Genomic DNA, 26,495 nt, shown 5'->3' with positions numbered 1-26,495 from the left:
CACTGTGTTTTGTTCTAGGTTTGTCTGGTCCTCATAACACATCTCCTGCGGCTTGTTTCCCAGCATGTAACGGGGCGGGGTGGAGGCAGTGCGAGCTGATTGCTCCCACATCTGTGTCCCTGCATTTCTGGGATGGTTGTTTGTTGGTCTCTCCTCTGCTAGACGGAGCGCCCTGTGATTAGGAAGGTTGCTGTGTTAGCTGCAGGTCTGGCCCAGAAGGATGCTTAGTAACGTGTCACTGAATTGAAAGGAAAGTTTGTTAGCTTAAACTCTGTGTCATCTAAGTTCAACCGAGTCATGTGTCACCTCTTGGGTGATCTTACGTGTTTTCCCTGGTCTCCAGCACCACTGGTTCACAGCCCAAGACTCATAAAGGATCTTGATACCATTTCCTTCCAGATTCAGGAGGCTCTGCTGAAGCTCCTTTACTCAGGAGACAGTGGTGGCATTTCTGTGTCAGTGAAGGGCTGTTGTCTTTCACAGTCAAGTATGCGAACGTTAGCTCATGAGGGTCAGTTGAGACAGGTTTACTGATGGAGAGGATCGGTTCTTGTAATTTTCTGTGAAGTCAAGAATTTCAGAGCCAGAGCTCAAGTGGCAGGTCCAGCCTGGGTAAGCAAGACGTGAAGTTCCTGCTTGACCCAGATGATCCAAGGAGAAGCAGGAGTCTTAGAAGCAAAATAAAGCTGGAGCCCTTCAGCTAGGAGTGGTGTTCAGGTCTGCAGAATGACAGGAGGGCAGGGCTCCAGACCGAAAGGGGCAGGGGAGCAGTTGCTTCCCCATACTACCTGTTTCCATGTGTCTTTTGTTAGTGGATGCAGTGGCTCAGACCATGACAACGTGATGTAACACTTCTGCAAACAATGCATAATACAGAAAGCCGGCTTGTCCATGGGGTGTCTGTCTACAAATGATTGAGTGAAAGGTTGTCGGTGCTCATTGCTTACGTGATTGGTTCCTAAAATACTAGAACCTTATCATAGGATTTTTAAAAATATAGCAGTTGTCTAATATTTTGGAAACAGTAAAATGACACAAAAATTCTATGTATATTTTACTTAGTACCACACAAGTCCCAGTGGAATTAATACTTGTTTTTTTGATGGACCACAGGATACGGGGGGAGGCTGGCCCTTGGCTTGCCAATTTCTACAGCACAACTTTAGATGAGTTGGATGAGAAACCCAACTTCTTCAACCTCGTCACAGAAATGGGGACGACATCTAAATAGAGGCTGTCGTGTGGCTTGGAGATAACGCACTGCAAGACACGGGGCCTGATGCACGGTGGGTGGGAATTAAGGGTGGCTGTTACTGTTTTGGTGCTATCCTGATTGTTTATATCATTAAGTTAAGAAGTGAGAACACCTCAAGATAAAGGGGACAGATTCTAAGTTAATCTTTTAAAATGAACAGACCCCTTTGATCTCCAGGAACATTACTCAGATAATAGCAGTTATCTGTATATCACCAGAAGATTTAGAGTCCAGAGCCTGTTTTTCAAACTGATGGCTACCAGAGGGGAAAGGGGTGGGAAGGGATAAATTGGGAGATTCGCAGATACTAACTACTATATATAAAATAGATAAACAAGGCTCTACTGTAGAGCACAGGGACCTATATTCAGTATCTTGTAGTAATCTGTAATGAAAAAGAATATGAAAAGGAATATGTGTGTGTACATGTATGACTGAAACATTGTGCTGTACACCAGAAATTGACACAACATTGTAAACTGACTATACCTCAATTCAAAAAAGAAAGAAAAAAATTTTTAAAGCCTGTGTTTTGGGGGAGGGTACAGCTCAGTGGTAGAGTGCATGGTTAGCATGCACGAGGTCCTGGGTCCCAGCACCTCCTCTAAAAATAAATAAATAAACAAACCTAATTACCACCCCCTCCCAAAAAAAACCCTGTTTTTATCTCTAGATAATGAGATAATCATATGAATGGAAGAAAAAGCATACCTTCCTTGCCTTTCTAAATAGGCTAAAACAGACAAGTTACCTGAAGATCTTTTTGTGCCACTTTTTACTGTAAAGCAGTACTTCAACTTAAAAGTCGTAGCCACAAAGAACTACAGAAAGATCTAGGGAAGAGGCAGAGCTACAAGGTCATCTTTTTACTTGTGGGACCAGAGGTAATGTAGTACCTACCTGGACCCATGTCATTGCTCAGAAAGAAACCTGCATTTGGCCAGGTCCTCATGAGAGTCAAGTCAGGATGGAGCCTTGGAGGTGACTCGCGGTCCACCCTTTGGCCACTGATCACGTGCTGTCACGTGAGAGGGCTTTTGGGGAACTGTTCTTCATCTTAAGTTTAATGTCACATATCTTCAGCTTGACCAGAGGTGCTCCAGAGACAGAAATGGTACCTTTTACTCCAGTCTGGGCCTCTCTCATGGGGCAAGCAGTGCACAGTCCTTGCAGAATTTGTCCTGTAACTCAATGTTAACGTTGATTTCACTGACGTCTGTGTTTGCTCTTTGCTATTATACACGATATAACAGCAATGAACTACAGACATACTAAACTACCTTTTGTGTTGAGCACCTGTTTGCTAACATCATATTGGGTATTCATATACATCAACATTTATCCTTCGGAGACAGGCTATGGCACTATCCCTGGAGTGGTCAAGTCGTTTGCCAAGGTCACACAGCTCGTAAGGGTCAGACCGATTTAAATCCCAGGACGTTGTTCTCTGTAAAGCCCCAGGACCCAGACGGTCCAGTGCAGGTAACGTGAATGATTAGCCTTTCCGAAAACTGGTTTTCTCAGCCCTGTTTGGATCTTGACAAAATGCCATGAGGCTAGAAATTGTAGCCCCAGGGAGGTCTGCTGCTGGCAGAGGGTGCAGACTGTCTTCTAGAGCAGGTGGCCAGCTGAGACCTCGCACCTGTGCACTGCAGGTCTGGTTCTGCCTCAGTTTAAATCTTGTCTGCCCCCCTGCCCATACTGCGATCTCATCTGAGAGATAGTTACCTGACACTGAGATAAAGAGACACCCAACCTGCCGTGTGTCAACAGAGCCCCACGTCTTCCCGAGGAAATGAGCAGGTGCCGCAGCCCTGGCCAGGAGTTCTAGCTCTTACAGGAGTTTAAAAAACTCAAGAGGTAAAAATATAGAGAATATCTTGTTCAAACCTCTCATAACACTACAAAGTGCAGTGATGCTTCAAAGACTGTGAAAACTTTGAAAAAAAGATCAAGCAGCTCTCTTGTTAACGCTGTGTTAAATGACCTCCACAGATCAGTTTTAGAGGTGCTGGAATGAAAACTACTTTAGAATAAATAACTTGTGAAGGTTCTACTTGGGCTGGGTTCCCGGGCTAATGAGGTTTCTTCTGGTAGAATTCGGATAAACTCTCCCATCCTGGGCCATGGAATCCCGTGCAGCGCTTGGAGGCTGGAAATGGTTTGTGTCGGTTAAACCACGCTTTGGGTTTTGTTTTTCATTATGCTAATCAGGTTTCTTTCCCAGCTGAATTGGAATGTAAAGTCATTTGAACAACCCTGGCCTTTTCTGTGCATAAGAAGGTAAAGAATGTCGGACAGCTCACACTGCTGCCAAGAAGCCTCCGGTCTATGCTCGGGAGTAGTTACCTGCAGAAGCAGAAGTAAGACAGCCCGTTACAGGTTAAATGAGTGGTTCTGGCAGGATTTGATAAGCACTAGGATTATGTCACAGGGAGAACTTCAGCTAATCTCAAAATGGAGGTTCTCCTAAGCAGGTCAGACATTTCAGGGTTTAAAAAAAATTTTTTAATTGAAGTAGAGCAATTACACATTATAGTATTACAATGTGTTAATTTCTGGTGTACAGCATGGTGTTTCAGTTATACATACACATATTCCTTTTCATATTCTTTTTCGTTATAGGTTATTACAAAATATTGAATATAGTTCCCTGTGCTGTACAACAGGACCTTGTTGTTTATCTGTTTTGTATATATTAGTTAGTATCTGCAAATCCCAAACTCTCAACGTATCCCTCCCCTCGCTTTCCCCCCGGTAACCATAAGTTTGTTTTCTGTGTCTGTGAGTCTGTTTCTGTTTTGTAAATATGTTCATTTGTGTCTTTTTTTTTTTTTTTTAAGATTCCATATATAAGTGATATCATATGGCATTTTTCCTTCTCTTTCTGGCTTCACTGAGTATGAGGATCTCCGGGTCCATCCATGTTGCTGCAAATGGCATTATTCAGACAGTCCAGTTTTTAATCACTTGTATTTGAAGGCAGAAAATTGAGGTGGTTGAAGTTTTGTTTTTTGGATTTTGAAAGGGCCTTTTTGGTAAAATATTAAAATCAGACTTTTTCCTATACAAACTTGGCAATGGAATTAAAACAGAATCTGATTTATGCAGTTTTATTAAAGCTATCTGTAGAGCAAACCGAGGCCACAGGGATGCTGTTTTGCATCATAAGTTTTTATAACGTAGAGCAGGCCTGCCTTGTCTTACTTGGTAGGTTAGATAATCTTGATCTGAAAGTGCAAGGCTGGACGATAGGGGCCCACCTCCTCCGTTCCAGTGCTGCTCCGGCCGCCACGGTCAGTGCGCTCCGGTCCTCACGACGAGCGCGTGCGCCCGCTCTCAAAGCTGCTGTCTGAGGTACAGAGGAATGCAAGATTCTCTATGCCAGATTATTTTATGACTTAGAAAACATATTATTAATAAAGCACTAATTTCTAATTACCTTTTCAGTGCCATTTTGTGTAACAGTGTTTGAACAACATAGGAATTTTGAGGGAAATATTGAAGTTGAACTTACTTTGGTAATTTTTATCAGTAATAATAATAATGACAATAGTTTACTTATAGCTACATTTATAGAACATTTACACATATGCAAAAATATATCCCAAGTGCTGTCTAGGATAACTCCAATATGACAGCAGCCCTACGAGGTCCGTAACTGCTGTTGTCCGTATTTTACAAATGGGGAGACAGACATGAAGCGATTAAATAGTGTCCTGCGTCACACGGGTAGCAAGCAGTAGGGCTGCAGTTTGAACCTGGGAAGCTTGACTTCACAGTTCATGCTTTTAATGACTGGAGTATATTCTGGTTCTGTGAGCTCCCTGCCACGCTGACTGAGCTCTGCTGTTCCTTCTCCCAGCTCAGGTGAACCCCTCCCAACCTCTTGCCTCTGCCTGGGTAGGTCTGCAGTGACCCAGGCTCCCCCCAACCGTTGTTACACAGACTGAAGACTCTAGTCAGCTCTTTAATTGCTCCTCGGAGGGAAGACAGATATAAAATGCCTTTTTATCCTCCCCACTTCTCCCTTCCAATTGGCTTGACATCGTGAACTGGGACCTTCACGCTTTCCCTTCCAGATCAAATGACAAATGGAGAAACCCCACAGAATCCACAAGAATTTACATAGAACTTAAGGATGGTCTCTTTCCAATGAGCAGCAAGTATGAAGTTTGCACTGAAATATTTCTTTGCTGAGATCTTATGGTATAAAAGCAACCAACTTCAACAGGCAAAAATAATAACCTCTAACTGACAAAGCCAGTGGGAAGACTGTATCTCACTTGAACTCTCTGAAAGTCATTTTATTTGTTAACGTTCAGCAAAACTGCTTTTTTGGAGACAATTCTATGTATTTTAACACAGATAGATTCACGTAACTACCACCACCATCAGGACAGGACATTTCCGTCACCCCCCCGAACTCCCCTGTGCTGGGCCCCTTCCCCAGCCCTTGCCGACCACCTGTCTGTTCTCCTTTACTCTGGTTTTGTCTTTAGAGAATATCATGTAAATGGGATTGCGCAGTGTGTAACCTTCTGAGACTAGCTTTCCTCACTCAGCGTAATGCCCTTGAGATCCGTCAAACCATTGCGTGTCTCAATAGTTTGTTCCCTTTTATTACTGAGAAGGATTCCACTCTCTGGGTGGACCAGCTCGTCTACTCACCATTGAAGCACATTTGAGCTGTTTCCAGTTTTCACCAAGTGTGAGTTGAACCACTATAAACGCTGGCGTACAGGCTTTGTACGAATGTGAGTGCATCTCTCCAGAGTACGTGCCTAGGGATTGCTAGAGCACTTGGTAACTGCATTTGTTTTCCAGAGTGACTGTACCGTTTTCCGTGCCCATCAGCAGTGCAGGAGAGTTTTGTCAATATGTTGTATTTAAACCACTCTCATCGGTGTCTAGCAGTATGTCATTGTGAGTTTAGTTTGCATTTCCCTCATGGCTAATGATGTTGACATCTTTTCGAGAATATGCCTGTTTGTCATCTGTATATCCTCTTTAGTGAAGTGTCTATTTGAGTCTTTTGCCTCCCCACCCACCAAAGGGGGGGGGGGCAGTAATTCAGTTTATTTATTTATCTAATGAAGGCACTGGGGATTGACCTCAGGACCTTGTGCCTGCTAAGCATGCACTCTACTGCTGAGCTATACGCTCCCCGCCACGTTTCCCTACTTTTTAATCAGGTTATTTGTTTTCTCTTTGCTGGGTTTGTTAAGTTCTTTTTATGTCTCAGTCACATAAGGGAGAGACAGAGAAAAAGGACACACCCACATACCCACCAGTATTCCTGGCTGAAATGGTGAAAATCCTATGTTAGTAGTGTAAACAGTAGAGTGTCCTGTTCTAGGAAGGGGAGGAGTGTGAGACAAGGGTATTGGCAAGTTCTTGCCTCACAGATTTTTTTAAGGAGATATGTCTATGATATATTTTTTAAAGGCTTAATCTGTCTGTCTGTCTCTGTCTCTCTCTCTCTATGTGTGTGTGTGTGTGTGTGTGTGTGTGTGTGTGTGTACACACACATACATATAATACCTTCATAAGAGCTTAACAATTTTAAATGTATGTGAGTACTTCATAAGCTCTCTGGGTTATCAGATATTTAATACCTGTTACTCTTCCTCAGAAGTTCCATTGACACATTTGAGAAACATGTTTATGTATGATACAATTATGTTACATAGAAAGTTGGCGGAGTTTGAATTTAAGGGAAAGACAGAATTCCATCCAGTAAGTAGAAGTTACAAGATGATAGATTTTAGTTTCAAAGACCACAGTTACCTGCATATTCCTTATGCTTTCATGTTCTCATGTTTTGTTTAGATTGTTTCCTTTTCCTGGAATACCATTCTTCTTGCTTTTTCCCCTTGTAAATTTTTTAACCTTCAAGGTCAACCCCTACTTTCTTCTGTTTTTCCAAATACAGTTAATATTTCTCTCTATGTTCATTTACCACTTTATTTCTCAAATGTATAACTTATCAAATTGTTTTAGAAATTTGTGGACATGTGTCTTTTCCACTACAAAGAGACGTTCTTAAGGATAACTGTGTGAATCAAGCATTTTTATATTCCCAGCAACTAATTTGATGATGCTCCCATTTACTGATTTATTCATTCACTTACCAAATATTTATGGAGTTCTTACTGTGTATTACATATTGGAAACAGACAAGTGAACCAGCAGAAAAAAATCCTGGCTTTCATGGAGCATACACTTCATTGATGGTTTAAAGGAGTAACTTCTGATTTCATTGATGTTCTTCATTGTTTGTTCATGTTTTATTCCATTGCTTTCTTCTCTGTGTTCTTTCTCTTCCTTTGGTTAATTTGGGTTTAATATACTCTTTTTCTAGTTACTTAGTATGACAGTTGAGAATCATTGATTTGAGAATCCTCTCTCTAATAAAGAGATTTAGAAGCTATTAATTTTCCTCAAAGACCTGCATTATCTGCAGCCCATACATTTTGATATTTACATTTTCATTGTCATTCAAGTAAAAATGTCTTCTAGTGTCTCCTGTGATGTCTTCTTTGATCTCATAATTATTTAGAAGTATGTTGCCTAATTTCTAAATATTTGGGGGGTTTTCTTATTCTCTTATTGTTTTTGACTTCTAATTTATTACTACTCTGGTCAGAGAACATATTCTTTCAATCTTTAGGTTTATTCAGGTCTTTTTTATGGCCCAGAATATATGTCTTGGTAAATATTCCATGTACACTGCTATTGTTAGCTGTAGTTTCCTATATGTACCAATTAAGTCAAAGTGGTTTATAATGTTGTTCAGATCTTCCATCTTTACAGATTTCTTTTTATTAATTGTCCCATCAGTTGCTGAGAGAGGGGTGTTAAAATATTCAAGAATAATTATAGAATTGTCTATTTCTCACTTTAATTCTATCAATTTTTGTTTCATACATTTTAAAGCTCTATTTATGATTGTCTTTCTGATAAGTTAACACATTTTTCATTATGAAATGTCCTTCTTTATAGCTGGTAATACATTTTACTTGACATCTATTTTATCTGATATTAATATTGCCACTGCAGCCTCCTTATGCTTACTGTTTGCATGCTGTATCTTTTTTTCCATTCATTTACTCTCAGACTGTGTCTTTGTATTTAAAGTGTGTGTCCTACAGTCAGTATATAGTTGAGTCTTACTTTTTTTCCTGACATTTTTCTGCCTTTTAATTGATGTGGCTAATGCAATTATTGCTTTAATGTAACATTTAATATAATTATGGCTATGTTAGGTTTGGATTTACTATTTTATTTTTGTTTTCTACTTTTCTCTTTTTTGTTGTTGTTCTTCTGTTCATCTTTTCCTTTCCTCTTTTGGATTATTTGAATACAGAATTTCGGTTTAATTTTTCTCTTGGTTGTTTTGGCTCTACTTCTCTGCATTATTCCCTAGTAGTTCCCGAAGGGTTACAGTGTACGTCTTTACCTTTTCATAGAGCACTTCCAGTTAACAGTGTATCCTTCATGTACAATATTAAAGTCTTACAACCTTATAGATCCATATCCTCCCCATCCTCCATGTTATGGTTGTTATATGTATTCAAAACATGTACCTTAAAAGTAGTATAAGACAGTGTTATAATTTTTGTCTTAAAAGTTTATAGGTTTAAAAGAACACTAAAAGAAAAATGCAAAAAGAAGAAAGTCTTGCTCATTCAGATATTAATCAATTCCAGTGGTCTTCATTCTTTTCTGAGGGTCTGAATTTTCATCTTATGTAATTTCCCTTTACTCTGAAGAACTTCTTTTAGGTTCTTGTAATGCAGATCTGCTGGTGATAAAGTCAGTTTTTATTTATCTGAAAAATGCTTTATGTTGCCTTCATTCTTGGAGGATACTTTTGCAGGATATAGAATTCTGGATTGATTTTTTTTTTTCATTCAGTACTTTAAATATGTCACTTCATTTTCTTGTGGTCTCCATGGTTTATGATGACCAGCTGTTAATCAGATTATTGTTCCTTGTATATAATATGTCATTTTTCTCTTGCTGTTTTCAATATGTGTACTTTATCTTTGGTTTTTAACAGTTTGATTATGATATACTTGGAGTGGTCTTCTTTGTGTTTATTTTGATTGGTTTTTGTTTAGCATTTTTACATTTCTGTCCTTTACTGAATTTGTGATATTTAAGGCCATTATTTTTCAGATATCTCTTCTGTCCTATTCTCTCTCTCTTTTTATATTCTAATTAAATGTATGTTCGACTGTTTAAGACTGTCTTAACAAGTCCCCAAGACTCTGTTCATTTTTATCTCTGTGTTCCTGTTGATCTGTCTTCAGATTTACTTAGTTTTCCCTTCGTCATATCTGTTAATTCCATTTAGTGAATTTTTTTAATGTCAGAATTTTCAGTTGTACAATTTCCATTCAGTTCATTTTTTATTTCTATTTTTTTGCCAGTACTTCCCATTCCTCTCTGGAATTTTCATTCACTGAAAAAAAAAACCCTTTTACATATAAAAGATAGTCATGATATCCATTTTAAATTCCTTCTCCATTGGTTCCAGCGCTTCGTTCATTTTGGAGTTGGACAGACTAACTGTCTTTTCTCTTGGGACTGTCTTCCATTTCTTGATCCTTAGTATGTTAGTAATTTTGAATTGTATCCTGGACATTATGAATGTTAAGTTGTGGAGATTTTGTAGTCTGTTATTTTTCTCTGATGAATCTTGTTTCTTTGTCTCAGTGGGTACTTTTCTGGGTTAAGCTTGAACTGTAAACTCTGTTCTGAGCCTGTTCTGTGTATGTGTGATTTACTGATCAGCCAGAGATATAAAGAGACAGAGTTAGGGGACCCCCTCTCTAGCTTTTCTCCTTCTGTGATTTCCCCACTCTCTTCAGTGTTCACAGTTTTCAGACTTCACTTTGTGTTTTTTCAAGGATAAGAAGACTGCAAGGTTTCCACATGTCCTTGCCCCCATCATGTGCACCACTTAACCCTAGGCTGAAAGCCATGAAAAGGGGAGTTTCCTTGTACAGTTCCCCATCTGTGCTCCCCCAAGGGGGTGTAAGCTCCCGCCAGGGTGTATATGCCTGTGTCCACTCTCTGGTACCTTCTGCTGTTGTCTGTGTAATTTCCAGGCCTAACAGTTACTTTCTACAGAGGGGTGTTGTCCAGTAGGGGTCCATCATACCCGGAAGCAGAAGTGATTCCACGATGCTTGCATTTTTTCTTAATTGAAGTATGGTGGGTTTATAATGTTGTGTTAATTTCTAGTGTACAGCACAGTGGTTCAATTATACATAGACATATATATTCCTTTTCATATTCTTTTTCATTATAGGCTATTACAAGTTATTGAATGTACTTCTCTGTGCTCTACAGTAGGACCTTGTTGTTTATCTGTTTTATATATAGTATCTGCAAATCCCAAACCCCAATTTATCCCTCCACCCTTTCTTTCCCCCCAGTAACCATAAGTTTATTTTCTATGTCTGTGAGTCAGTTTCTATTTTGTAAATAAGTTCATTTGTCTCATTTTTTTAGATTTCACATATAAGTGATATCATATGGTATTTTTCTTTCTCTGTCTGACTTATGTCACTTAGCATGACAATCTCCAGGTCCATCCGTATTGCTGTAAATGGCATTATTTTATTCTTTTTTTATGGCTGAGTGGTGTTCCATGGTGTATATGTGTATGTGTGTATGTGTGTATGAAAAACACAACTTCCCTGTGCAATCATCTGTCAGTGGACACATAGGCTACGTCCACGTTGGCTGTTGTAAATAGCCCTGCTGTGAACACTGGGCTGCATGTGCATGATGCTTACATTTTAGTTGGGAGACACAGACAAAAGCAAACAAGCAAGATGGTTACAGTTCAGGGTAAAGCTATGAAAGAAAGAAATAAGGTGGATATGATTGAAAGGAACAACTTCAGGGAAGGTTATAGCAAGGTTCTCTGAAAAAAATCTTCTGTTTGAGTTGAGACCAAAAGAAGGACTTGGTTATGCAAAAAGTTGGTTGAGAAATTCTTCAAGCAAAGGCAACAGCAGATGGCAAATCCCTAAGGTAGGAGAGAAAGGACAGTGTGGCTGGGGCACGGGAAAGGAAGGGAAGGGAAGGGAAGAAGGAGGTAGAATGAGGTTGGAGAAGCCAGGAACCTCATGGAGGGCCCCGGTGGACCTTGATACAGACCTGGAGTTAGTGATTCTGTGCAAGGACCTAGGATGATTCTAGCTCTAAGGGTGTGCTTGCCAAACAGGTTTGACCACTACTATTGCCTAGTAGCCAATCCTTAAAAGTCCTGACTGGTGAGTAGTTTGGCCTTACAATTATCTGACCGACCTGCCAGTTAGCTTTGTTGAAACAAACGTTAGAAGACCATGCAGTGGATTTCTGCAACATGTGAGAAGTTGAATAGATGTATGCTAATATCCTCTCTACTTCTGAGGTTCTCTGGTGTCATAGAAAAGGAGTTGGCCTGCATCTAGCAAAATATGGCAATTAAAACCACAGTTTAAAAACAAAAAGCACAAACATAGAGAATGAAAAGACTATAGCAGAATGAAGCACTGCAGTTGTGCCTAATAAAAGATCGCATGTGATTTCTGCCTACGAGCGTTGTTATCATGTTATAGCAGTGCCCTATGTTTCGTGGTCTGATTTCTCTGGGGAGCGTTTGAGACTCACCTGTTCCTTTCCCCCGGTCTAGATGACAGCGCTTCTGCTGCCAGTAGCATGGAGGTCACAGACCGCATTGCCTCCCTGGAGCAGCGAGTCCAGATGCAGGAAGACGACATCCAGCTGCTCAAGTCGGCCCTGGCCGACGTGGTCCGGCGGCTGAACATCACCGAGGAGCAGCAGGCCGTGCTCAACAGGAAAGGACCTACCAAAGGTGAGCGCTCGAGAGGGGCAGGAGCAGCAGTGGAGCGGGGCTTGTTGTGGATTCTTGCTCCAGCAGACACGTTGCACACTTAATATTTGTGGAGAACTCAAGTTTAGAAAAACAGGGAAGCGGTCTTAGGAGTGTCAAAATCATCGCACACAGTGAGACAGTGTTTTTCTGCGGGACGCCGGTGAATTGTGTGGCCCAGGGGTTGCTCAGCGGTAGGTGAGTCAAGGAAGGAACGTCCACAATGGACCGAGGACACTTGTCTATCCAGACTCTCTGGGATAGAGAGAGCTTGCAAAACGAAACTCCAAAAATAAACACAATTCTTTGGGCCCCTTTGGAGGCTGTTCTGCCTTGAAACTTTGACAGCTCATCTCTCTCTCTGTCCTCAGTTTACACTGTCATCCATTTCCGCACAGCAGACACATACTTGATCACGTGCCACGAATGAAGCTCTGAGCCAAGGACTGGGGCACTGAGGGGACAAGCCCTTCCCTGATTTGCTCAGGACCCTGAAGCTTATTCCTATTTCCCCTCCCCTCCCGGCTTCTAGTTAGTAAGCTCCTCCAGGGCAAAGCCTCCTCTTTAAAAACAAAATCCTTTCTCTTCTGAACAGGAGCACATAGCCTGTGACAGAATTCTATACCTGTAAATAGTGGATTTCTAGCAAATTTAAGTCACCATTTCATTTCCCAGTGGTGCCTGGGAACAAAACAAAAAGCAGTATTTGTGTTTTAAGTAACTTAGTAGTGACCGTCTTCTTACAATTTTGGAAATAAAACACCTCGTAAAAGCTTCTGTCCTGCTGGTTAGAACCCCGCCATCTACTCTCCACCGACATGCATTGCTCAGCTTTTGCCAGAATCACTTCTCCTCCTGGCTCACTCTAGAAAACACAGTTCCTCTTGGCTGTAATGTCCCTTTGGTTAAAACATTTTGAGTCTGCAGCATGCAAATGTCCCTTTAAAGTTAACTTTCTTGTTTTGTTTGGATTTAACAAATTATTTCACAGTTATTGTAGTTCCCTTGGAGTCAGGAGAAGGTCCTGAACGATGTTGCATGTGTCAGTTTTTTGTCCAATACTTGGACCCATTTTCACATGTCTTTGGAAAGAAATCTGTTTCTTTGTCCTTCAGGGTAATTACCACCAGCTCCTGCGAGACGTACATGCTGGGTCATGTCTGCATTTGGAATAATCCTTTTAAATAATCTTTTTTCTCCTAAGTTACAAAGCGATGAGGATAGTTTAAATAGAAACCAGGTTATTCTAGGTATTCTTGAGCTACTCAGCTTTCCAAAAATAAACCCGATGACTGCTGTATCCTGAAGGGTACGTTTGAAGTCGTTGCTTTATGTGAAACTTCAGACTTTGAAAACTTCTATTTTTAGAAAATTAGGGCAAAAAGTAATACAAGGAGCCTGCCCGGGAGTTTTATTTTCTTGATGAAGAGTGAAGTTTGCTTTTTCAGAACTTCTTCTGATGTCTTTCATAGGTAAGTCTGATGTTTCTTTGTAACGTTCTTTTCCAAAGTGAAAACAAACCACAGCGTGACAGCCAAAGTCACACCAAGAAGTAGAAAGAGCTCATGAGAAGGCTGGTGAGTGGCCGGCCCTGGGGGGGGGGCTCCGGTTTTCCCCATTCCGTGTGCAGTGCCTTAGAGGATGAGGGGGCAGCGGGGGGCAGTGCCATCAGCAGCTCTGGAGGGGCTGCTTCCCTTTCAGACGGAGCTGTGTTGGCACCGGTGTTCACACCTCTACCTGGACAGCCGGCACTCCGCAGCCGGAGTTCAGTTGGGGGATATTTAGACAAAGCGGATTTTAAACAAACCTCCTTTGTTTTATTTTAAATTGAAGTCTAGTTGGTTTACATGTTGTATTGATTTCTGGTGTACAGCATCGTGATTCAATTGTACATATATATATATTCTTTTTCTTACTCTTTGTCATTGTAGGCCATTACAAGCTGTTGAATGTAGTTCTCTGTGCTAGACTGTAGGACCTTGTTGTTTATCCATTCTGTATATAGAAGTTTGAATTTATCCCTCCCACCCCCTTTCCCTTTTGGTCACCATAAGTTTGTGTTCTATGTCAGTGAGTCTCTTTCTGTTTTGTAAATAAGCTCATTTGTGTCATTTTATTCTTTAGATTCCACATATAAGTGATATCATACAATATTTGACTTCCTCTGTCTGACTGACTTCACACAGTATGATAATCTCTAGGTCCATCCGTGTTGCTGCAAATGGAAGTATTTCATTCTTTTTTATGGCTGAGTAGTATTCCATTGTATATGTATATACACACCACATCTTCTTTATTTTGGTTTTTGAAGGCCACATTATTATGGTCATTTTACATTCTTTCTGCTTGCTATCCTAATACAGACTAGAAGTAGCCTGGACACATGGCATTCTAGTTTTTAAATATTTTAAGTGATTTTTTTCCCCAAATGTCAGAAGCCTAGGGCTCAGTGTTTTGAGATTCCAGCGCACATCTTTGTGCTGTTTGCCCAGTGAAAGGCATGGCTGTGCTACAAAGAAACAGGCCGACTTGGAAGGAGTGAGTGTTTGGTGTGCAGCTCGAAGGAAGTATGTGGTGCGTGGCACACCTGCGCCGTAGCTATCCTGACCTGTTAGAGCTCAGCTTCCGCTCATTAGCCTCAGTATTGCCTGTGAGACCGTGGATAATAATTCTCATTCCTTTCCATGACGGTACTTCACTTATTTGAAGAGAGGTATCGTTACCTGTAAGCTTTGACTTTCTCATTCTTCATGTGACACCAATGAGAACTGCAGTCTTGTGAAAATTCACTAAGAGACCAAGTTCAAGGCTTCCCAAGACAGAGGAAAGATTGTGGCCAACCCCAGAAAATGCTGGGCCTGTGAACATAACGGTTTATATAGAGGGAGTGACATCTCAGGTTCCAGTTTTTCTTGGCAACATTCTCCTGTCCCCAGGGCTGGCCTTTTGTACTAATTATCCAACTCTTGTTAACCCAGTGGCACAGCCCTGGGTCTTAGGATTCACTCATTCTCCACCCAAGCTCCCCAAACTTTGCTGTCCTCTTTTCCTTTTGCTCCTGTCGTTTCTTAAAAAAAGTAAAAGCTGGTCACTGGGTCAGGCATCTTACCCAGAGAACTTCAGCCTGCAGAGTTTGCTTTTTTCATGTGGGGTTCACTTTCAAATAGGAAGATTTAGAATGTTTTAATTATGCTCGGCTTGGGCTACCATATAGCAGAGAAGAGTTTAAAATAGTTTATGGAGGCATACATTCTTAAATTTCTTGCTAATGTTAAAGTTTTTTCAGTGTCGTGGTTAGAGTGGGGGCACAGAATGCAGTGAACAGACCCCCTTGTATGTTGCTGTTGTGAGTGTAAATACAGAAAAATGCTTGATAGATAAAGGAGTTCATTGCAGAATTATGCACATTGGAGACAAATTGTGTAGGAAACAGTAGAGGAAGAGCAGGCAATAGGGACATGGCCAGAAACAGTGGCACTTTGTATCACTGAATGCCAGGTCATCTTTTTAAATGTTTGTTATTGGTAACAATGGGGAGAATGCTGATGTATGACGTTAAAAGGCAGAAGTGGATATAAAACTGGATATGTTGTCTAGTTTCAACTAAATAGACAAAAACCTATGCAAAGAGGAATGGAAAGGACACCAAAGTTTGGTTTTTTTCTGAGTGGTAGGATGATGATTTTTTTTCTTTTTTATACTTTTACTTGGTTTCTAAATGTTCTTTGGTATGTACTCCTTAATAAGCAGAAGGAATTTATGTTTTAAAGATGACTTTTTTTTTTTTAACCACCGAAGCTGATCTTTGCTGCACTGAGGTCACCAGCAGGGCTCAGAGCGAACGTCCAGAGTCTGGAGCTGCCTCACGTGTGTTCTCAACGAGACAAGGAATTACGGTTTGGAGTTGAAGTCACAGTAGAGCCATTGTACACGTGCACTGCTGATTTCCATTTCAGTGCTAGGGGCCTGTTATGGGATTTTAATGTAAATGTAGGTAAAAATATAGTCATCCTCCCAAGTATGTGGGGATTATCTGCTTTGTTATACATTAACCAGCAGCAGTTCCTACTTCTCGTTTTAAATTTGACTTGGGAGTTCAGATGGTAACGTGGCAGTTTGTGTTTTTAAAAACTTTAATACACCTTTTGCAGACTTTTCTAGTGTTTGTATTAATAGCCTCATTAATGAACAGATCAAAGAGCGAATAAATAGAACCAAAACCTTCTGCTGGAGATTCTGACAAGCGAGACAGTCCTTTTGTTCCAGAACATCAAAACCTGGTCTCTGAATCTAGTCTCGACATGTGCTGTTGAAAGCAGACTGCAGAGTAGTATTCCATTGTGTAAATACACCACAAATTCTTTATCCAGTCATCTGTTGATAGGCATTTAGGTTGCTTCCATGTTTTGGCTATTGTATATAGTGCTGCTATGAACGTTGGGGTGCATAGTTATGGTATATTTATACAATGGAATACTACTCGGCCATAAAAAAGAATAAAATAATGCCATTTGCAGCAACATGGATGGACCTGGAGATTGTCGTTCTAAGGGAAGTAAGTCAGAAAGAGAAGGAAAAATACCATATGATATCACTTACATGTGGAATCTAAAAAACCAAAAAGGGACACTATGAACTCATCTGCAAAGCAGAAACAGACTCACAGACTTAGTAAACAATCTTATGGTTACCAGGGAAAGAGGGTGGGAAGGGCTAAATTTGAGAATTTGAAATTTGCAAATTTAGCCTCTGTATATAAAAATGGATTTTTCAAAAGCGTCTTTTGTATAGCACAGGGAACTATGTTCAGTATCTTGTAATAACCTTTAATGGAAAAAATATGAAAATAAATATATGTATGTATATGCTTGACTGGCACACTGTGCTGTACACCAGAAATTGATACATTGTAACTAACAGTACTTCAATTAAAAAAAAAAAAGCAGACTGCAGATGGTCTTTCGTAGGCTCTGCTGCATCAACACTTACCCCTGATGGTCAAAATAATACTTGTAGCCACCATTGATTTATTGGGTAGGTGCTGGCTTTTGCAATAGATATTTTGGCTTTATTAGTTCATTTCACCTCTCCATCTTCCTCTGAGGTAGGTATTATTTTGCCCATTTTACAGATAAGAAGGTTGCCTCTGGGAGATTGAATAATTTGTCCCAGCTTACACAGCTAGTTAGAGAAAATCTGGGACTGGACCCCAAGTCCTGGCTGAGCATGTCCTTTCTGCTGTTCTGTATTGCTTTGCTGGGCATGCCTCTTGGCAGTATTATTTAAATTAGCATTATTCAAATTATTTAAGAAATGAATAACTGTATGACTTGAAATGAGAATTCTTTTTTCAAGGTTCAATTTGATTTTCAAAATGTCCCAAATACAATAAGTCATATTCAGCATCTAATTGTGTGAAAGATTGTGTTACACAGCCCTTCACAAATTTTATTAGATAGGTGCAACTAACAAATTAAAATTTTTTAAGCTCTTTGCAGTGAGTGAAATGCATGGATATTTAACTTGGTTCTTTATCCTGGTTAGCCAAAATTAGCAATTTTCCTCTTTGTCTCATCTACTATGCTTTCTCCTTATCTTTCTACTTACAGGTTGGTTAATTTCAGAAAGTAACTTGTGCTTTTAGACAGAATGGTGCTACAGTTTTTCCATTTTCCTTTTTAATTGCCTTCCCCAGTTTAGATAGATATTTGTTAGTGATTTGTAGAAAAGGTTTAGTAGATACGTTCAGTTTTTCAGAGGCTAGGAAAGATTGTTTTTAAACTTCATAGTATGAAAGTGTAAATGTATATGAAAGTAGAAAGAAAAATACCTCCTTTTTAATAGCTTTACTATTTATCAACATGTGGTCATTTTTGTTTTATTTATTCCACTTGCCTGCCCTGAGACTTCTCCTCACCCCATTAGGATTATTTTTAAGCTAATCTAAGACATCATATCATTTTATCTATAACTATGTCAGTATGTCTTTTTGAGATACAATGATTCTCTTTTTAAAATCCTGATAAATACCATTATGCTTAAAAATGAACAGTACAGTAATATCAAGTCAGCATTCAGATTTTCCCAGTTGGCTCATAAATGCCTTTTTTTACAGCAGCCTTGTTGAAATATAATTCACATAACATAAAATTCATTGGTTTTTAGCATGTTCACAAAGTGGTACAGCCAGTCCCACAATCTAATTTTAGAACATTTTTACTACCCAGGAAGATACTGTGTTCCCATTAGCCTTGGTTCTGCCTTGCCCCTCCCCCACTCTGGTGACCGTCTGTCTACATGTGTCTGTGGGTTTGACTGGTGTGCACATTTCGTACACAGAACCATGCCGTCTGTGGCCTTTTGCCACTGTCTTCTCCCACTCAGCATAACGTCTTCAGGGTTCATCCAGATCGTAGCAGGTATCAGTACTTCATTCCTTTTTGTGGCTGAATAATATTCTGTTGTATGGAAATGCAGCATCTTGTTTATCTGTTCATCAGTTAAAGACATTTGGGTTGTTAATAAATGACTTTTTGCAATCAGTTCATTAATATCTTTTCTGCTCGTATGTATTTGCAATACATTGAATTTTAAGTGTTACAGGATTCTTGCACCACTACACCCAAGGCTGAGAATTTAAAAAAACAAACATGGTACCATGGACAGCCTTATCTACCTGTCAAACAGTATATTAAAACTTGATTCCTGTGTATTCAGATAATTTCAAAATCTTTTAAAAATTGTATAAAGAGTTAGGATTTTAAATCTGCCGTGGGTCTTCAGATTTCCGGCCCAGGAGATACAAGCCTGTCTACACGCTGTTCGCACTTTGCTCTTCTCACTGCAGCGTCCAGAGATCTTTCTGGTTCCTTCCACAGCGGCACAGCGCCCGGTGTGGGCATATGCCACGCCCTGCTGGTGGCCTTTTCTTTTACAAAGAATTGGCCCTGTGCATATGGCATTTTTAATTTTTGCCCATATATTTTTAGGATAGATTCTTGGAAGTGGGATTGCTGGATCAAAGGATAAATGCATCTGGAATGTTGCTGGCTGTTAGTGGCAGGAGTCTTTCCCAGCACTTAGGTAGTTATCTACTTTGTCTTACAATTTAGCAAAAGCAGGTTGCCTTCTCCAATTCCAAATATGGGCATCTTTTAAATTCTGAAGTAGGTTACTAGGAATTTTAAGTTTGTAATGGTCAGATATGCTAAAATTAAACTTGGGATTTCTACACACAATCACATATTTAGTCATGCTTTGCATAGTTAAATTTATTTTGAAACCTAATGGAACGTTTTGCTTATCAGATATTGTACATTGAGTTATGAATGTGGTGTAGGTTGAAAGGGTATCTTGGTCTTTAGATTGTAACTATCATAATAATAAGCGTTGGTAGATGTGACTACCTGCAGTTAAATGTCAATATTTACGTCAACTACAGTTCTGAAAATATATTATCATGGATAGTACTTCATGGAAACCTGGGAGTTCCATTTCTCCTGTTTAGAAAGATGAAAACGTTTTCATTTCAGGCGTAGTTACAAATGTTTTAGACCTGAGATTCTGAATAGCTTTGTTAGAGACTTTCAGAGGAAAGTGGAAAAGGCACAGAGAAACTTGTATGGTGCTTTTCCCACCACTCTGCCCCATGAATCGGGATCCTGATTTCAGAGCAGGAAGAGCCATCCTTAGGGCGTTTGTGGACCAGTCTTTACCTTACAGGTTAGGAAAGTGCGGCCCAGAGGGTCTTGCCTGCGGTCACACTGACTGTTGGAGCTGCCCTGGCCCTAGTGCCTGGTCCCCACTCCCGGACCTGAGCCCCTTCCACACTCTCCTGCCCCCTCACTGCGCCTGGGCACTAGTACCAAAGCCACTGTGTTTCGGGTGAGAACTGTCTGGGGCCTCCCTCCACCCCTCCCTGTCATGCAGGATGCAGCGTGGGCGCTCACGAGAGCCGAGTCTGCCGCAGGCACCTTTGACTGTAACTGAAATCCTGCACTGAATTCTTCTCACGTTGCAGTTAGGATACTGGAGTGCACCCGGGTATCCAAAACAAGACATTTCATCATCCGGCTGTAGCCGTGGGCTAACAGCTGCCACCTCCGCTGGGCTGCTGCGTGCAGGCATGTGCCAGCAACGTGCCGCTCCTCCTTCCTGACCCTCACAGCAGCCCTGCAAGGTGGGCACCGTTCTCCTGTTTTACGAAGAAGCCGTGGCTTAGAAAGGTGACTTCTCCGATGCTACATAGGAAGGCCGAGTTGGGAGGGAGCCAGTCCTGTCAGACTGCAGACTCTTTGCCCTTTTATCCCTCTGTGCTTCTTGGTCTCCCCTGAGATTTGGGGTCCCAGCCATCCTGATACCCCTTCCAATGAATGCGTCCTAAACACACACCATCTATCACTCACTCTCCTTTTAGCTGAGAAATTCTTTTAGTGCTGTGTCTCTGTGTGTTGCCCCTAGGAACAATTAAAATGTTATTTAAAAAAAAAAAAAAAAGCTTTTGTGAACCAGAGAATGTCTCATATCTCAGTGTCGTATCTTGAAGCCAGGGATTCATTTATCTTAGCAACCGATGAGCAGGAAATGGTGTCTGAACCCTCTCTGGTGCAATTTCTTCTCTGCAGTTTTCAAGATCACTTGTCTGCAGTGACTCATCAGAGCTGCTCTTGTGTCCTGCTGTCCTCCTGACCCAGGCTGGTACCTGTTGAGATTGGACATTAGGAGATTTTTTTTTTTCTTGCAAAACCTTTCTTCATGGTGACAGCATTTTTTCCTGGAATGGCTTACTGTGTTTAGGTATGGAAACATGGAAGAAACTTGATATGATGTCCTGTCAAAATAGGGATTTAGCAAGCACATTGGCGTGGTTGTGATGCAATTTAAGAAGCCAGTGGTGACAAAAAGCCAAGGCTATTGCCAAAACAGAGATGTAGCAGGGACTGGATCTTGCAGGTAGGGAAGCTTTCCAACTTCCTTGTCACCCGAGTGGCTGCCATGTCCCCTTGCCTCCTCCCCGTCCTCCTCTCCATGTTCTCTATTTTTTTTTTTCATGATTTCTCATCACAACTTTAATGATTCCATTGGTTTTTGCTGCTAGTCTATTAGAGTTGAGTGTGTAAGGTTTACGAGGCCCTCTGAGAAGCCATGCAGCAAACAGTGATGTTCCTTTCATGGGCTCTAAACATCCCGTTTCCTTTTGAGGGAGAAGGATGATACTAGATTATTATGAGACAGAATTTTGAAATTATCACCCAAGGAAAAATGAAAAACTTAACAGTGTCTCGGAAGTGACGACACAGTGCCTTTTTTGGAAGCGGGGATTTTGTTCTCAAAATTTAGTGCTGTCTGATCACCACATGCGTGTCGAATGCCTTCTGTGTCGGCATCGGAGCAGGTGCTGCCTTCATGGGGCCTCCAGGTAGTGGAGTGGACGGGAATAGATAGTGTGGTGACAGCGGCAGACTGAGGACTGTGTGGGCACAGGAGGCTCACCCAGCCTGGTTTGTTGGGCACATGTGTGTGGGCTTGGGGGGAGGCAGGTTCTGGCCCAGGAGCAGGACAGGAGTGGAGGCCAGGTGTCTTCCATTGGCCCCTCCAGGTAATTCTTTACCCTCCTCCAGCCAGCTCTCTGGCCCGGAGGCTGACCTGTATGGATGGTACCCACCACCCATCGCCCTCTGCTCCAGTGATGGGGGGAGCCCCAGCCGAGGTCTGGAAGGAGGCGAGAGTGAGGTCAGAGTACCCACTGCCCGACTCCTTCCACGCCGTGCTGCCATCAGCCCAAGAGATGGGGCTGTAAGCCTGGGGCTACATGTGGAGTCCAGTCCACTCCAGGCACCGTGAGAGTGACAGTGGTGACGCCCCCCTCAGCACAGTGTCTGCCGCGACTCTGACTGGGGAGGCAAGACTGGCCCGCCTGAAACAACAGGCACTAAATGGCGCGGCACAGGCTGACACGTGGTGGAGGCTCAGAGACCGCCAGCTCGGCGGGGCGGGACTCATGGCGTGAGGCCCTTCGAAGCCGGAGGACGGCACAGACCAGTGGTTCTCAAGGTCCCCGGAGCAGCAGCAGCTCCAACCTGGGAACTGCTTACAAAGGTAGCATCTCAGGTTCCGCCCCAGACCTCCTGAATCAGGGTGAGGCCCAGCAATCTGTATTTTAACCCATCTTCCAGGGATTCTGCTGCACGGAAACAAGCCAAGGAGGTGGAATGAGGCAGGATCTGCTTGTTTGTGGTTTGTGTCGGGGGTAGGGGGCCTGGATGTTGAAGAGCCTGGGTGGGTGGCGGGAGAAAGACAACTGGGAGAGAATGAGCTCCCATCACTGAGGTTGTAAAAGAGCAAGATGACAGCGAGTGGCCTGGAGGCGCGGTGGCCTGGGAGTCGGGACGTGGTCCTCTCCCCGCGCCTCTAGGCTGAATGTGAAGTGGGACCAGACCAGACGTGTTGTCCCAACTGGACAAGATGGTGCGTTTCACGTCGTTAGCACTCTGCCCTCCGCCAGGCACTCCAGTTGGTTCTGGTGGCCTGTACTTGGTGGGGCCATTGGAGACCATCATTGAAGGACATTAGGACCAGAGGTTTCCATTAATGAACAGGTCAGAGAATGAATGAATAGAACCAAAAACCTTCTGCTGGAGATGCTGACAAGAGTAACAGTGGAATGAAAGACAGACGCCCAGCAAGCTGATGTGTGCACTGTGTCTGCTGCCTGGGGCCACCTCGACAGATTAGCACAAACCACAGAAACTGAATCCCTCGCACTTCTGAAGACCTGGAAGTCTGGAATCAGTCTCCCGGGGCTGAAATCAGGGTGCTGACAGGGCTGGTTCCTCCTGGAGACTCCGAGGGAGAAACTGTTCCATGCGTGTCGCATGTCGCCCGGCCTCCACGGCTGCTGGCCGTCCTGGGCTAGAGGCCGCATCACTGTAGGCTCTGCCTCCGGCGAGCTCCTCCCGTGCGTCTTCACGTGGGCTTCTTATACGGACCCCAGCCATTGGCTTTAGGGGCCGCCCGAATCCAGTATGACCTCATCTCAACCAATTACATCTTCAAAGACCCCATTTCCTAATAAGGTCACATTCTGAGGTTCTGGGTGGACATGAATTTGGAGGGTCCTGACTGTGGCTTTTTAAACTTTCTTTCACAATAAAAAAGAGAGAGAGAGAAGGTAGCCTGGTCCTCAGCTTTAGGGACTGAAAAGGTTCAGTGTATTAAAACGTTGGCATTCTAGGCAGTTTTGTCATCAATAATATTATTAAGAGCCTACATTGAGGCAGATTTAATTCTGGAATGAAAAAAAAATTCTGCTAGCATTTGTTAGTAAAGTTTTCATGTTAGGGTTGTTTTAGATTTACAGGAAAGTTACAAGGGGAGTCCAGACAGTTCCCATACGCCCGATTATTAACACTGTATGTTCATGTGGCATGTTTGTCACAGCCAGTGGAACAGTACTGATACACTATTATCTATTAAAGGTATGCTTTATTCAGATGTCCCTGGTTTCTCCCTATGTCCTTTTTCTGTCCTAGGATCTCATCCAGGATTATACTTCATCATCATGTCTCCTTTGGCCCCCCAGTACTAACAGTTTCTCAAATTTTCCTTGTTCTTGGTAACCTTGACCCTTTTGAAGGGTCCTGGTTAGGTAGTTTATTGACTGTCCTTCAGCTTCGGTTTGTCTGATGTTTTTCTCATGATTAGACTTGGATTGGGTTTAGGGAGAAAGACTGAAGAGCTGAAGTGCCAGTCTCATCGCATGCTACAAGGGTGTGCGCTGTCAGCATGACCTACCACTGTGGATGTTGACCTTGACCTCCTGGCTGAGGTCCAGTAGGTCAGGTTACTTCTCCCTCCCCTCTGCACTGCTCTGTTTAGGGGAAGTCGCTCTGCACAGCCCACGCGAGGAGTGGAGAACTGTGCTCTGCCTCTCAGGGACCGAATGCCTACATGAACTACTTGGCGTGCTTCTGCCTGGGGGCTCGTCCTCCTCGCTGACGGCTTCCCTCGTGTGTTTATATCAGTATGAACCTGTGGGTGTTTATTTTATGCTCTAGGTTAACACCCAGTGTCACACTGTTTTGTTGCCTAGATTGTTCCAGCTTTGGCTCTTTCCTCTGGCCCCGGCGTCCCTTTGCTGTGCCCCCGTCAGTGTGGGTTTTGTGAGCACTTCCTTACTTTCTGGCATGATCAGAGACTCCAGGCTCACCTTGTCTATTCCCTGTCCCAGCCCTAGATTCAGGCATTTCCCCAGGGAGTCCTGGTCCCTTTTGTTGTAGAATGGCATTAGAAACCAGAGTTTGGGCCCTGGGTGTCATGGGTTTCGGGTCTCTCAGCAGACAGAGCTAGGAAATAGAAGCATTTATACAATCCATGTATACTGGTCTTCACCGGCACGTCCACGTATCTGTGTTTCTATTAAGCCAGACGTGAGTTCACGCCAGTGTCTCCCCTCTACTCCATCACCACCTCGTTAGCTCAAACCCCCTAACCCCCGCTGCTCGTCTGTAACCTCCGTCTCCAACAGAAGCCCAGCTTCTACCAGCCTCTACACATTTACTAATTGTTCAACACTAGTGTTCACACATGGTGGTTTCAGAATTGTTCACCCACGGCCCCGTGGGAAACAACTTTACCAACTAGAATACAGAGCTTGTATGCTATTCCTTTCCTAGTCTGATAGTCTCTACTCATTTCCAAAATTCCTTCAAGTCAGTACCTTTCCTCTCCACCCTGTTTCTTGATGTTATGTTATATATTTGTAATACAGTTACGTTCTTTTGTCACAATCTGCAGTCCATTGTGGGGTTCCCCCATCTCCTAATGGATTTTTATTTGCATGTATTAAGATTCACTTTTTGTGCTGTAAGGGTCGGTAGGTTTTGAGAAATGCATAGTCACACATCCACCGCTTACAGTATCACACAATAACGTTAGCATCCTAAAAAAGCTCTCGTGCTCCACCTAGCCACGCCGCCCCCAGCCTCTGGCACCTACTGATCTGCTTTCTGCCTCTGTGGTTTAACCTTTTATAGAATGCCATTTTGAATGGACTCAGACAGAATGAAGCCTCTCCGACTGGCTCCTTTCGCTTGGCAGTGTGGATTTAAGACTCACCTGTGGTTGCGTGGATCAGTCCATTCCTGTTACCACTAAATCCTGTTCCAGTGTATGGATGAACCACAGTTTGTTTATCCATCGCCAACTGAAGGACATCTTGGTTGCTTCCAGTTTTTTGACAGTTATAAATAAAGCTGCTGTAAATATTAAACTCAGGTTTTGTGTAGACATAAATTTTCAAATCAGTTGGGTAAATACTTAGTGGCAGCACAATTACTGCCTCCTATGTAAAACTTAGAAGCTTTAGCTTTGTAGGAAACTGCCAGAGTGGCTGTAGCATTTTTGCATTCCCACCGGCAATGAAGAGGGTCCCTGTTGCTCAGTGTCCCGGCCAGCAATTGGTGTGCTGTCTGTTTCTTGGCTTTTAGTCATCCCAATAGGTGTACAGAGTTACCTCATTATTCTTTTAAGTTGCATTTCCCTAATGATAGAAGATGTTGAGCATCTTTTCCTGTGCTCAGTTGCCATCTGTATATACTCTTTGGTGAGGTATCTGTCCACATCTTTTGCCCGTTTTTTTAATTGGGCTATTCGTTTTCTTACTGTTGAATTTTAAGAGTTCCTTTTACGTTCTGTATACAAGTCCTTTATCAGATATGGGACTTGCAAACATTTTCCCTGGTTATACGAATTATCTTTTCATCCTCCTAACAGTGTCTTTCACAGAGCAAAGCAAAGGTTTTTTTTGTTGTGTTTTGTTTTGTTTTGTTCATTGTAATGAGGTCCAAGCTAGCAATTTTTTCTTTCATGGGTGTGCTTTTGGTGTTGTACCTAAAAATTCATCACCAAACCCCAGGTCACACAGATTTTTCTCCTGTGTTTTCCTCTGGAAGGTTTATACTTTTACATTTCACACTTCATTCTGTGGTTCCTTCGGAGTTATTTTTTGTATAAGGTCTGAGGATGGTGCCTGAGTTCATTGCTCCAAGCTATTGTTGAAAGTCTCCATTGAGTTATCTTTGCACTTTCGATGATTCTGCTGAAGATTTTGAAATGGATGTCCCTTTCCGCTCTACATAGCTTCAGTCCTATAAAAAGTTCTCTTGAAAAAGGGAAAGTTCTGATTTCCTTTTCTGCTTGTCTTACAGCAAGACCGCTGGTGCAGACCTTGCCTTTAAGAACCACTGTCAACAACGGCACTGTGTTACCAAAGAAGCCCAGTGGCTCCCTACCGTCCCCCTCGGGGGCCAGGAAAGAAGCCGCTGTACCTGCTGCAAACAAAAG

At 42.2% G+C, this 26,495-nt stretch overlaps 1 protein-coding gene across 1 annotated transcript in view; it reads left to right on the top strand.

The window, feature by feature from the left end:
• The window catches only part of EML1 (EMAP like 1), a 116,872-nt gene that overhangs the window by 35,373 nt on the left and 55,004 nt on the right, over positions 1-26,495 (top strand). The window contains 2 exon segments of the mRNA XM_074365046.1: positions 11,952-12,134; positions 26,360-26,495. Of these exon segments, the coding sequence (XP_074221147.1) occupies positions 11,952-12,134; positions 26,360-26,495 (319 nt within the window).

The sequence above is a fragment of the Camelus bactrianus genome, chromosome 6 (genome assembly GCF_048773025.1).
Source record: "Camelus bactrianus isolate YW-2024 breed Bactrian camel chromosome 6, ASM4877302v1, whole genome shotgun sequence".
Classification (NCBI taxonomy): Eukaryota; Metazoa; Chordata; class Mammalia; order Artiodactyla; family Camelidae; genus Camelus; species Camelus bactrianus.
Note: the sequence above shows the minus strand (reverse complement) of the source record. Positions and strands in the feature narration are given on the sequence as shown.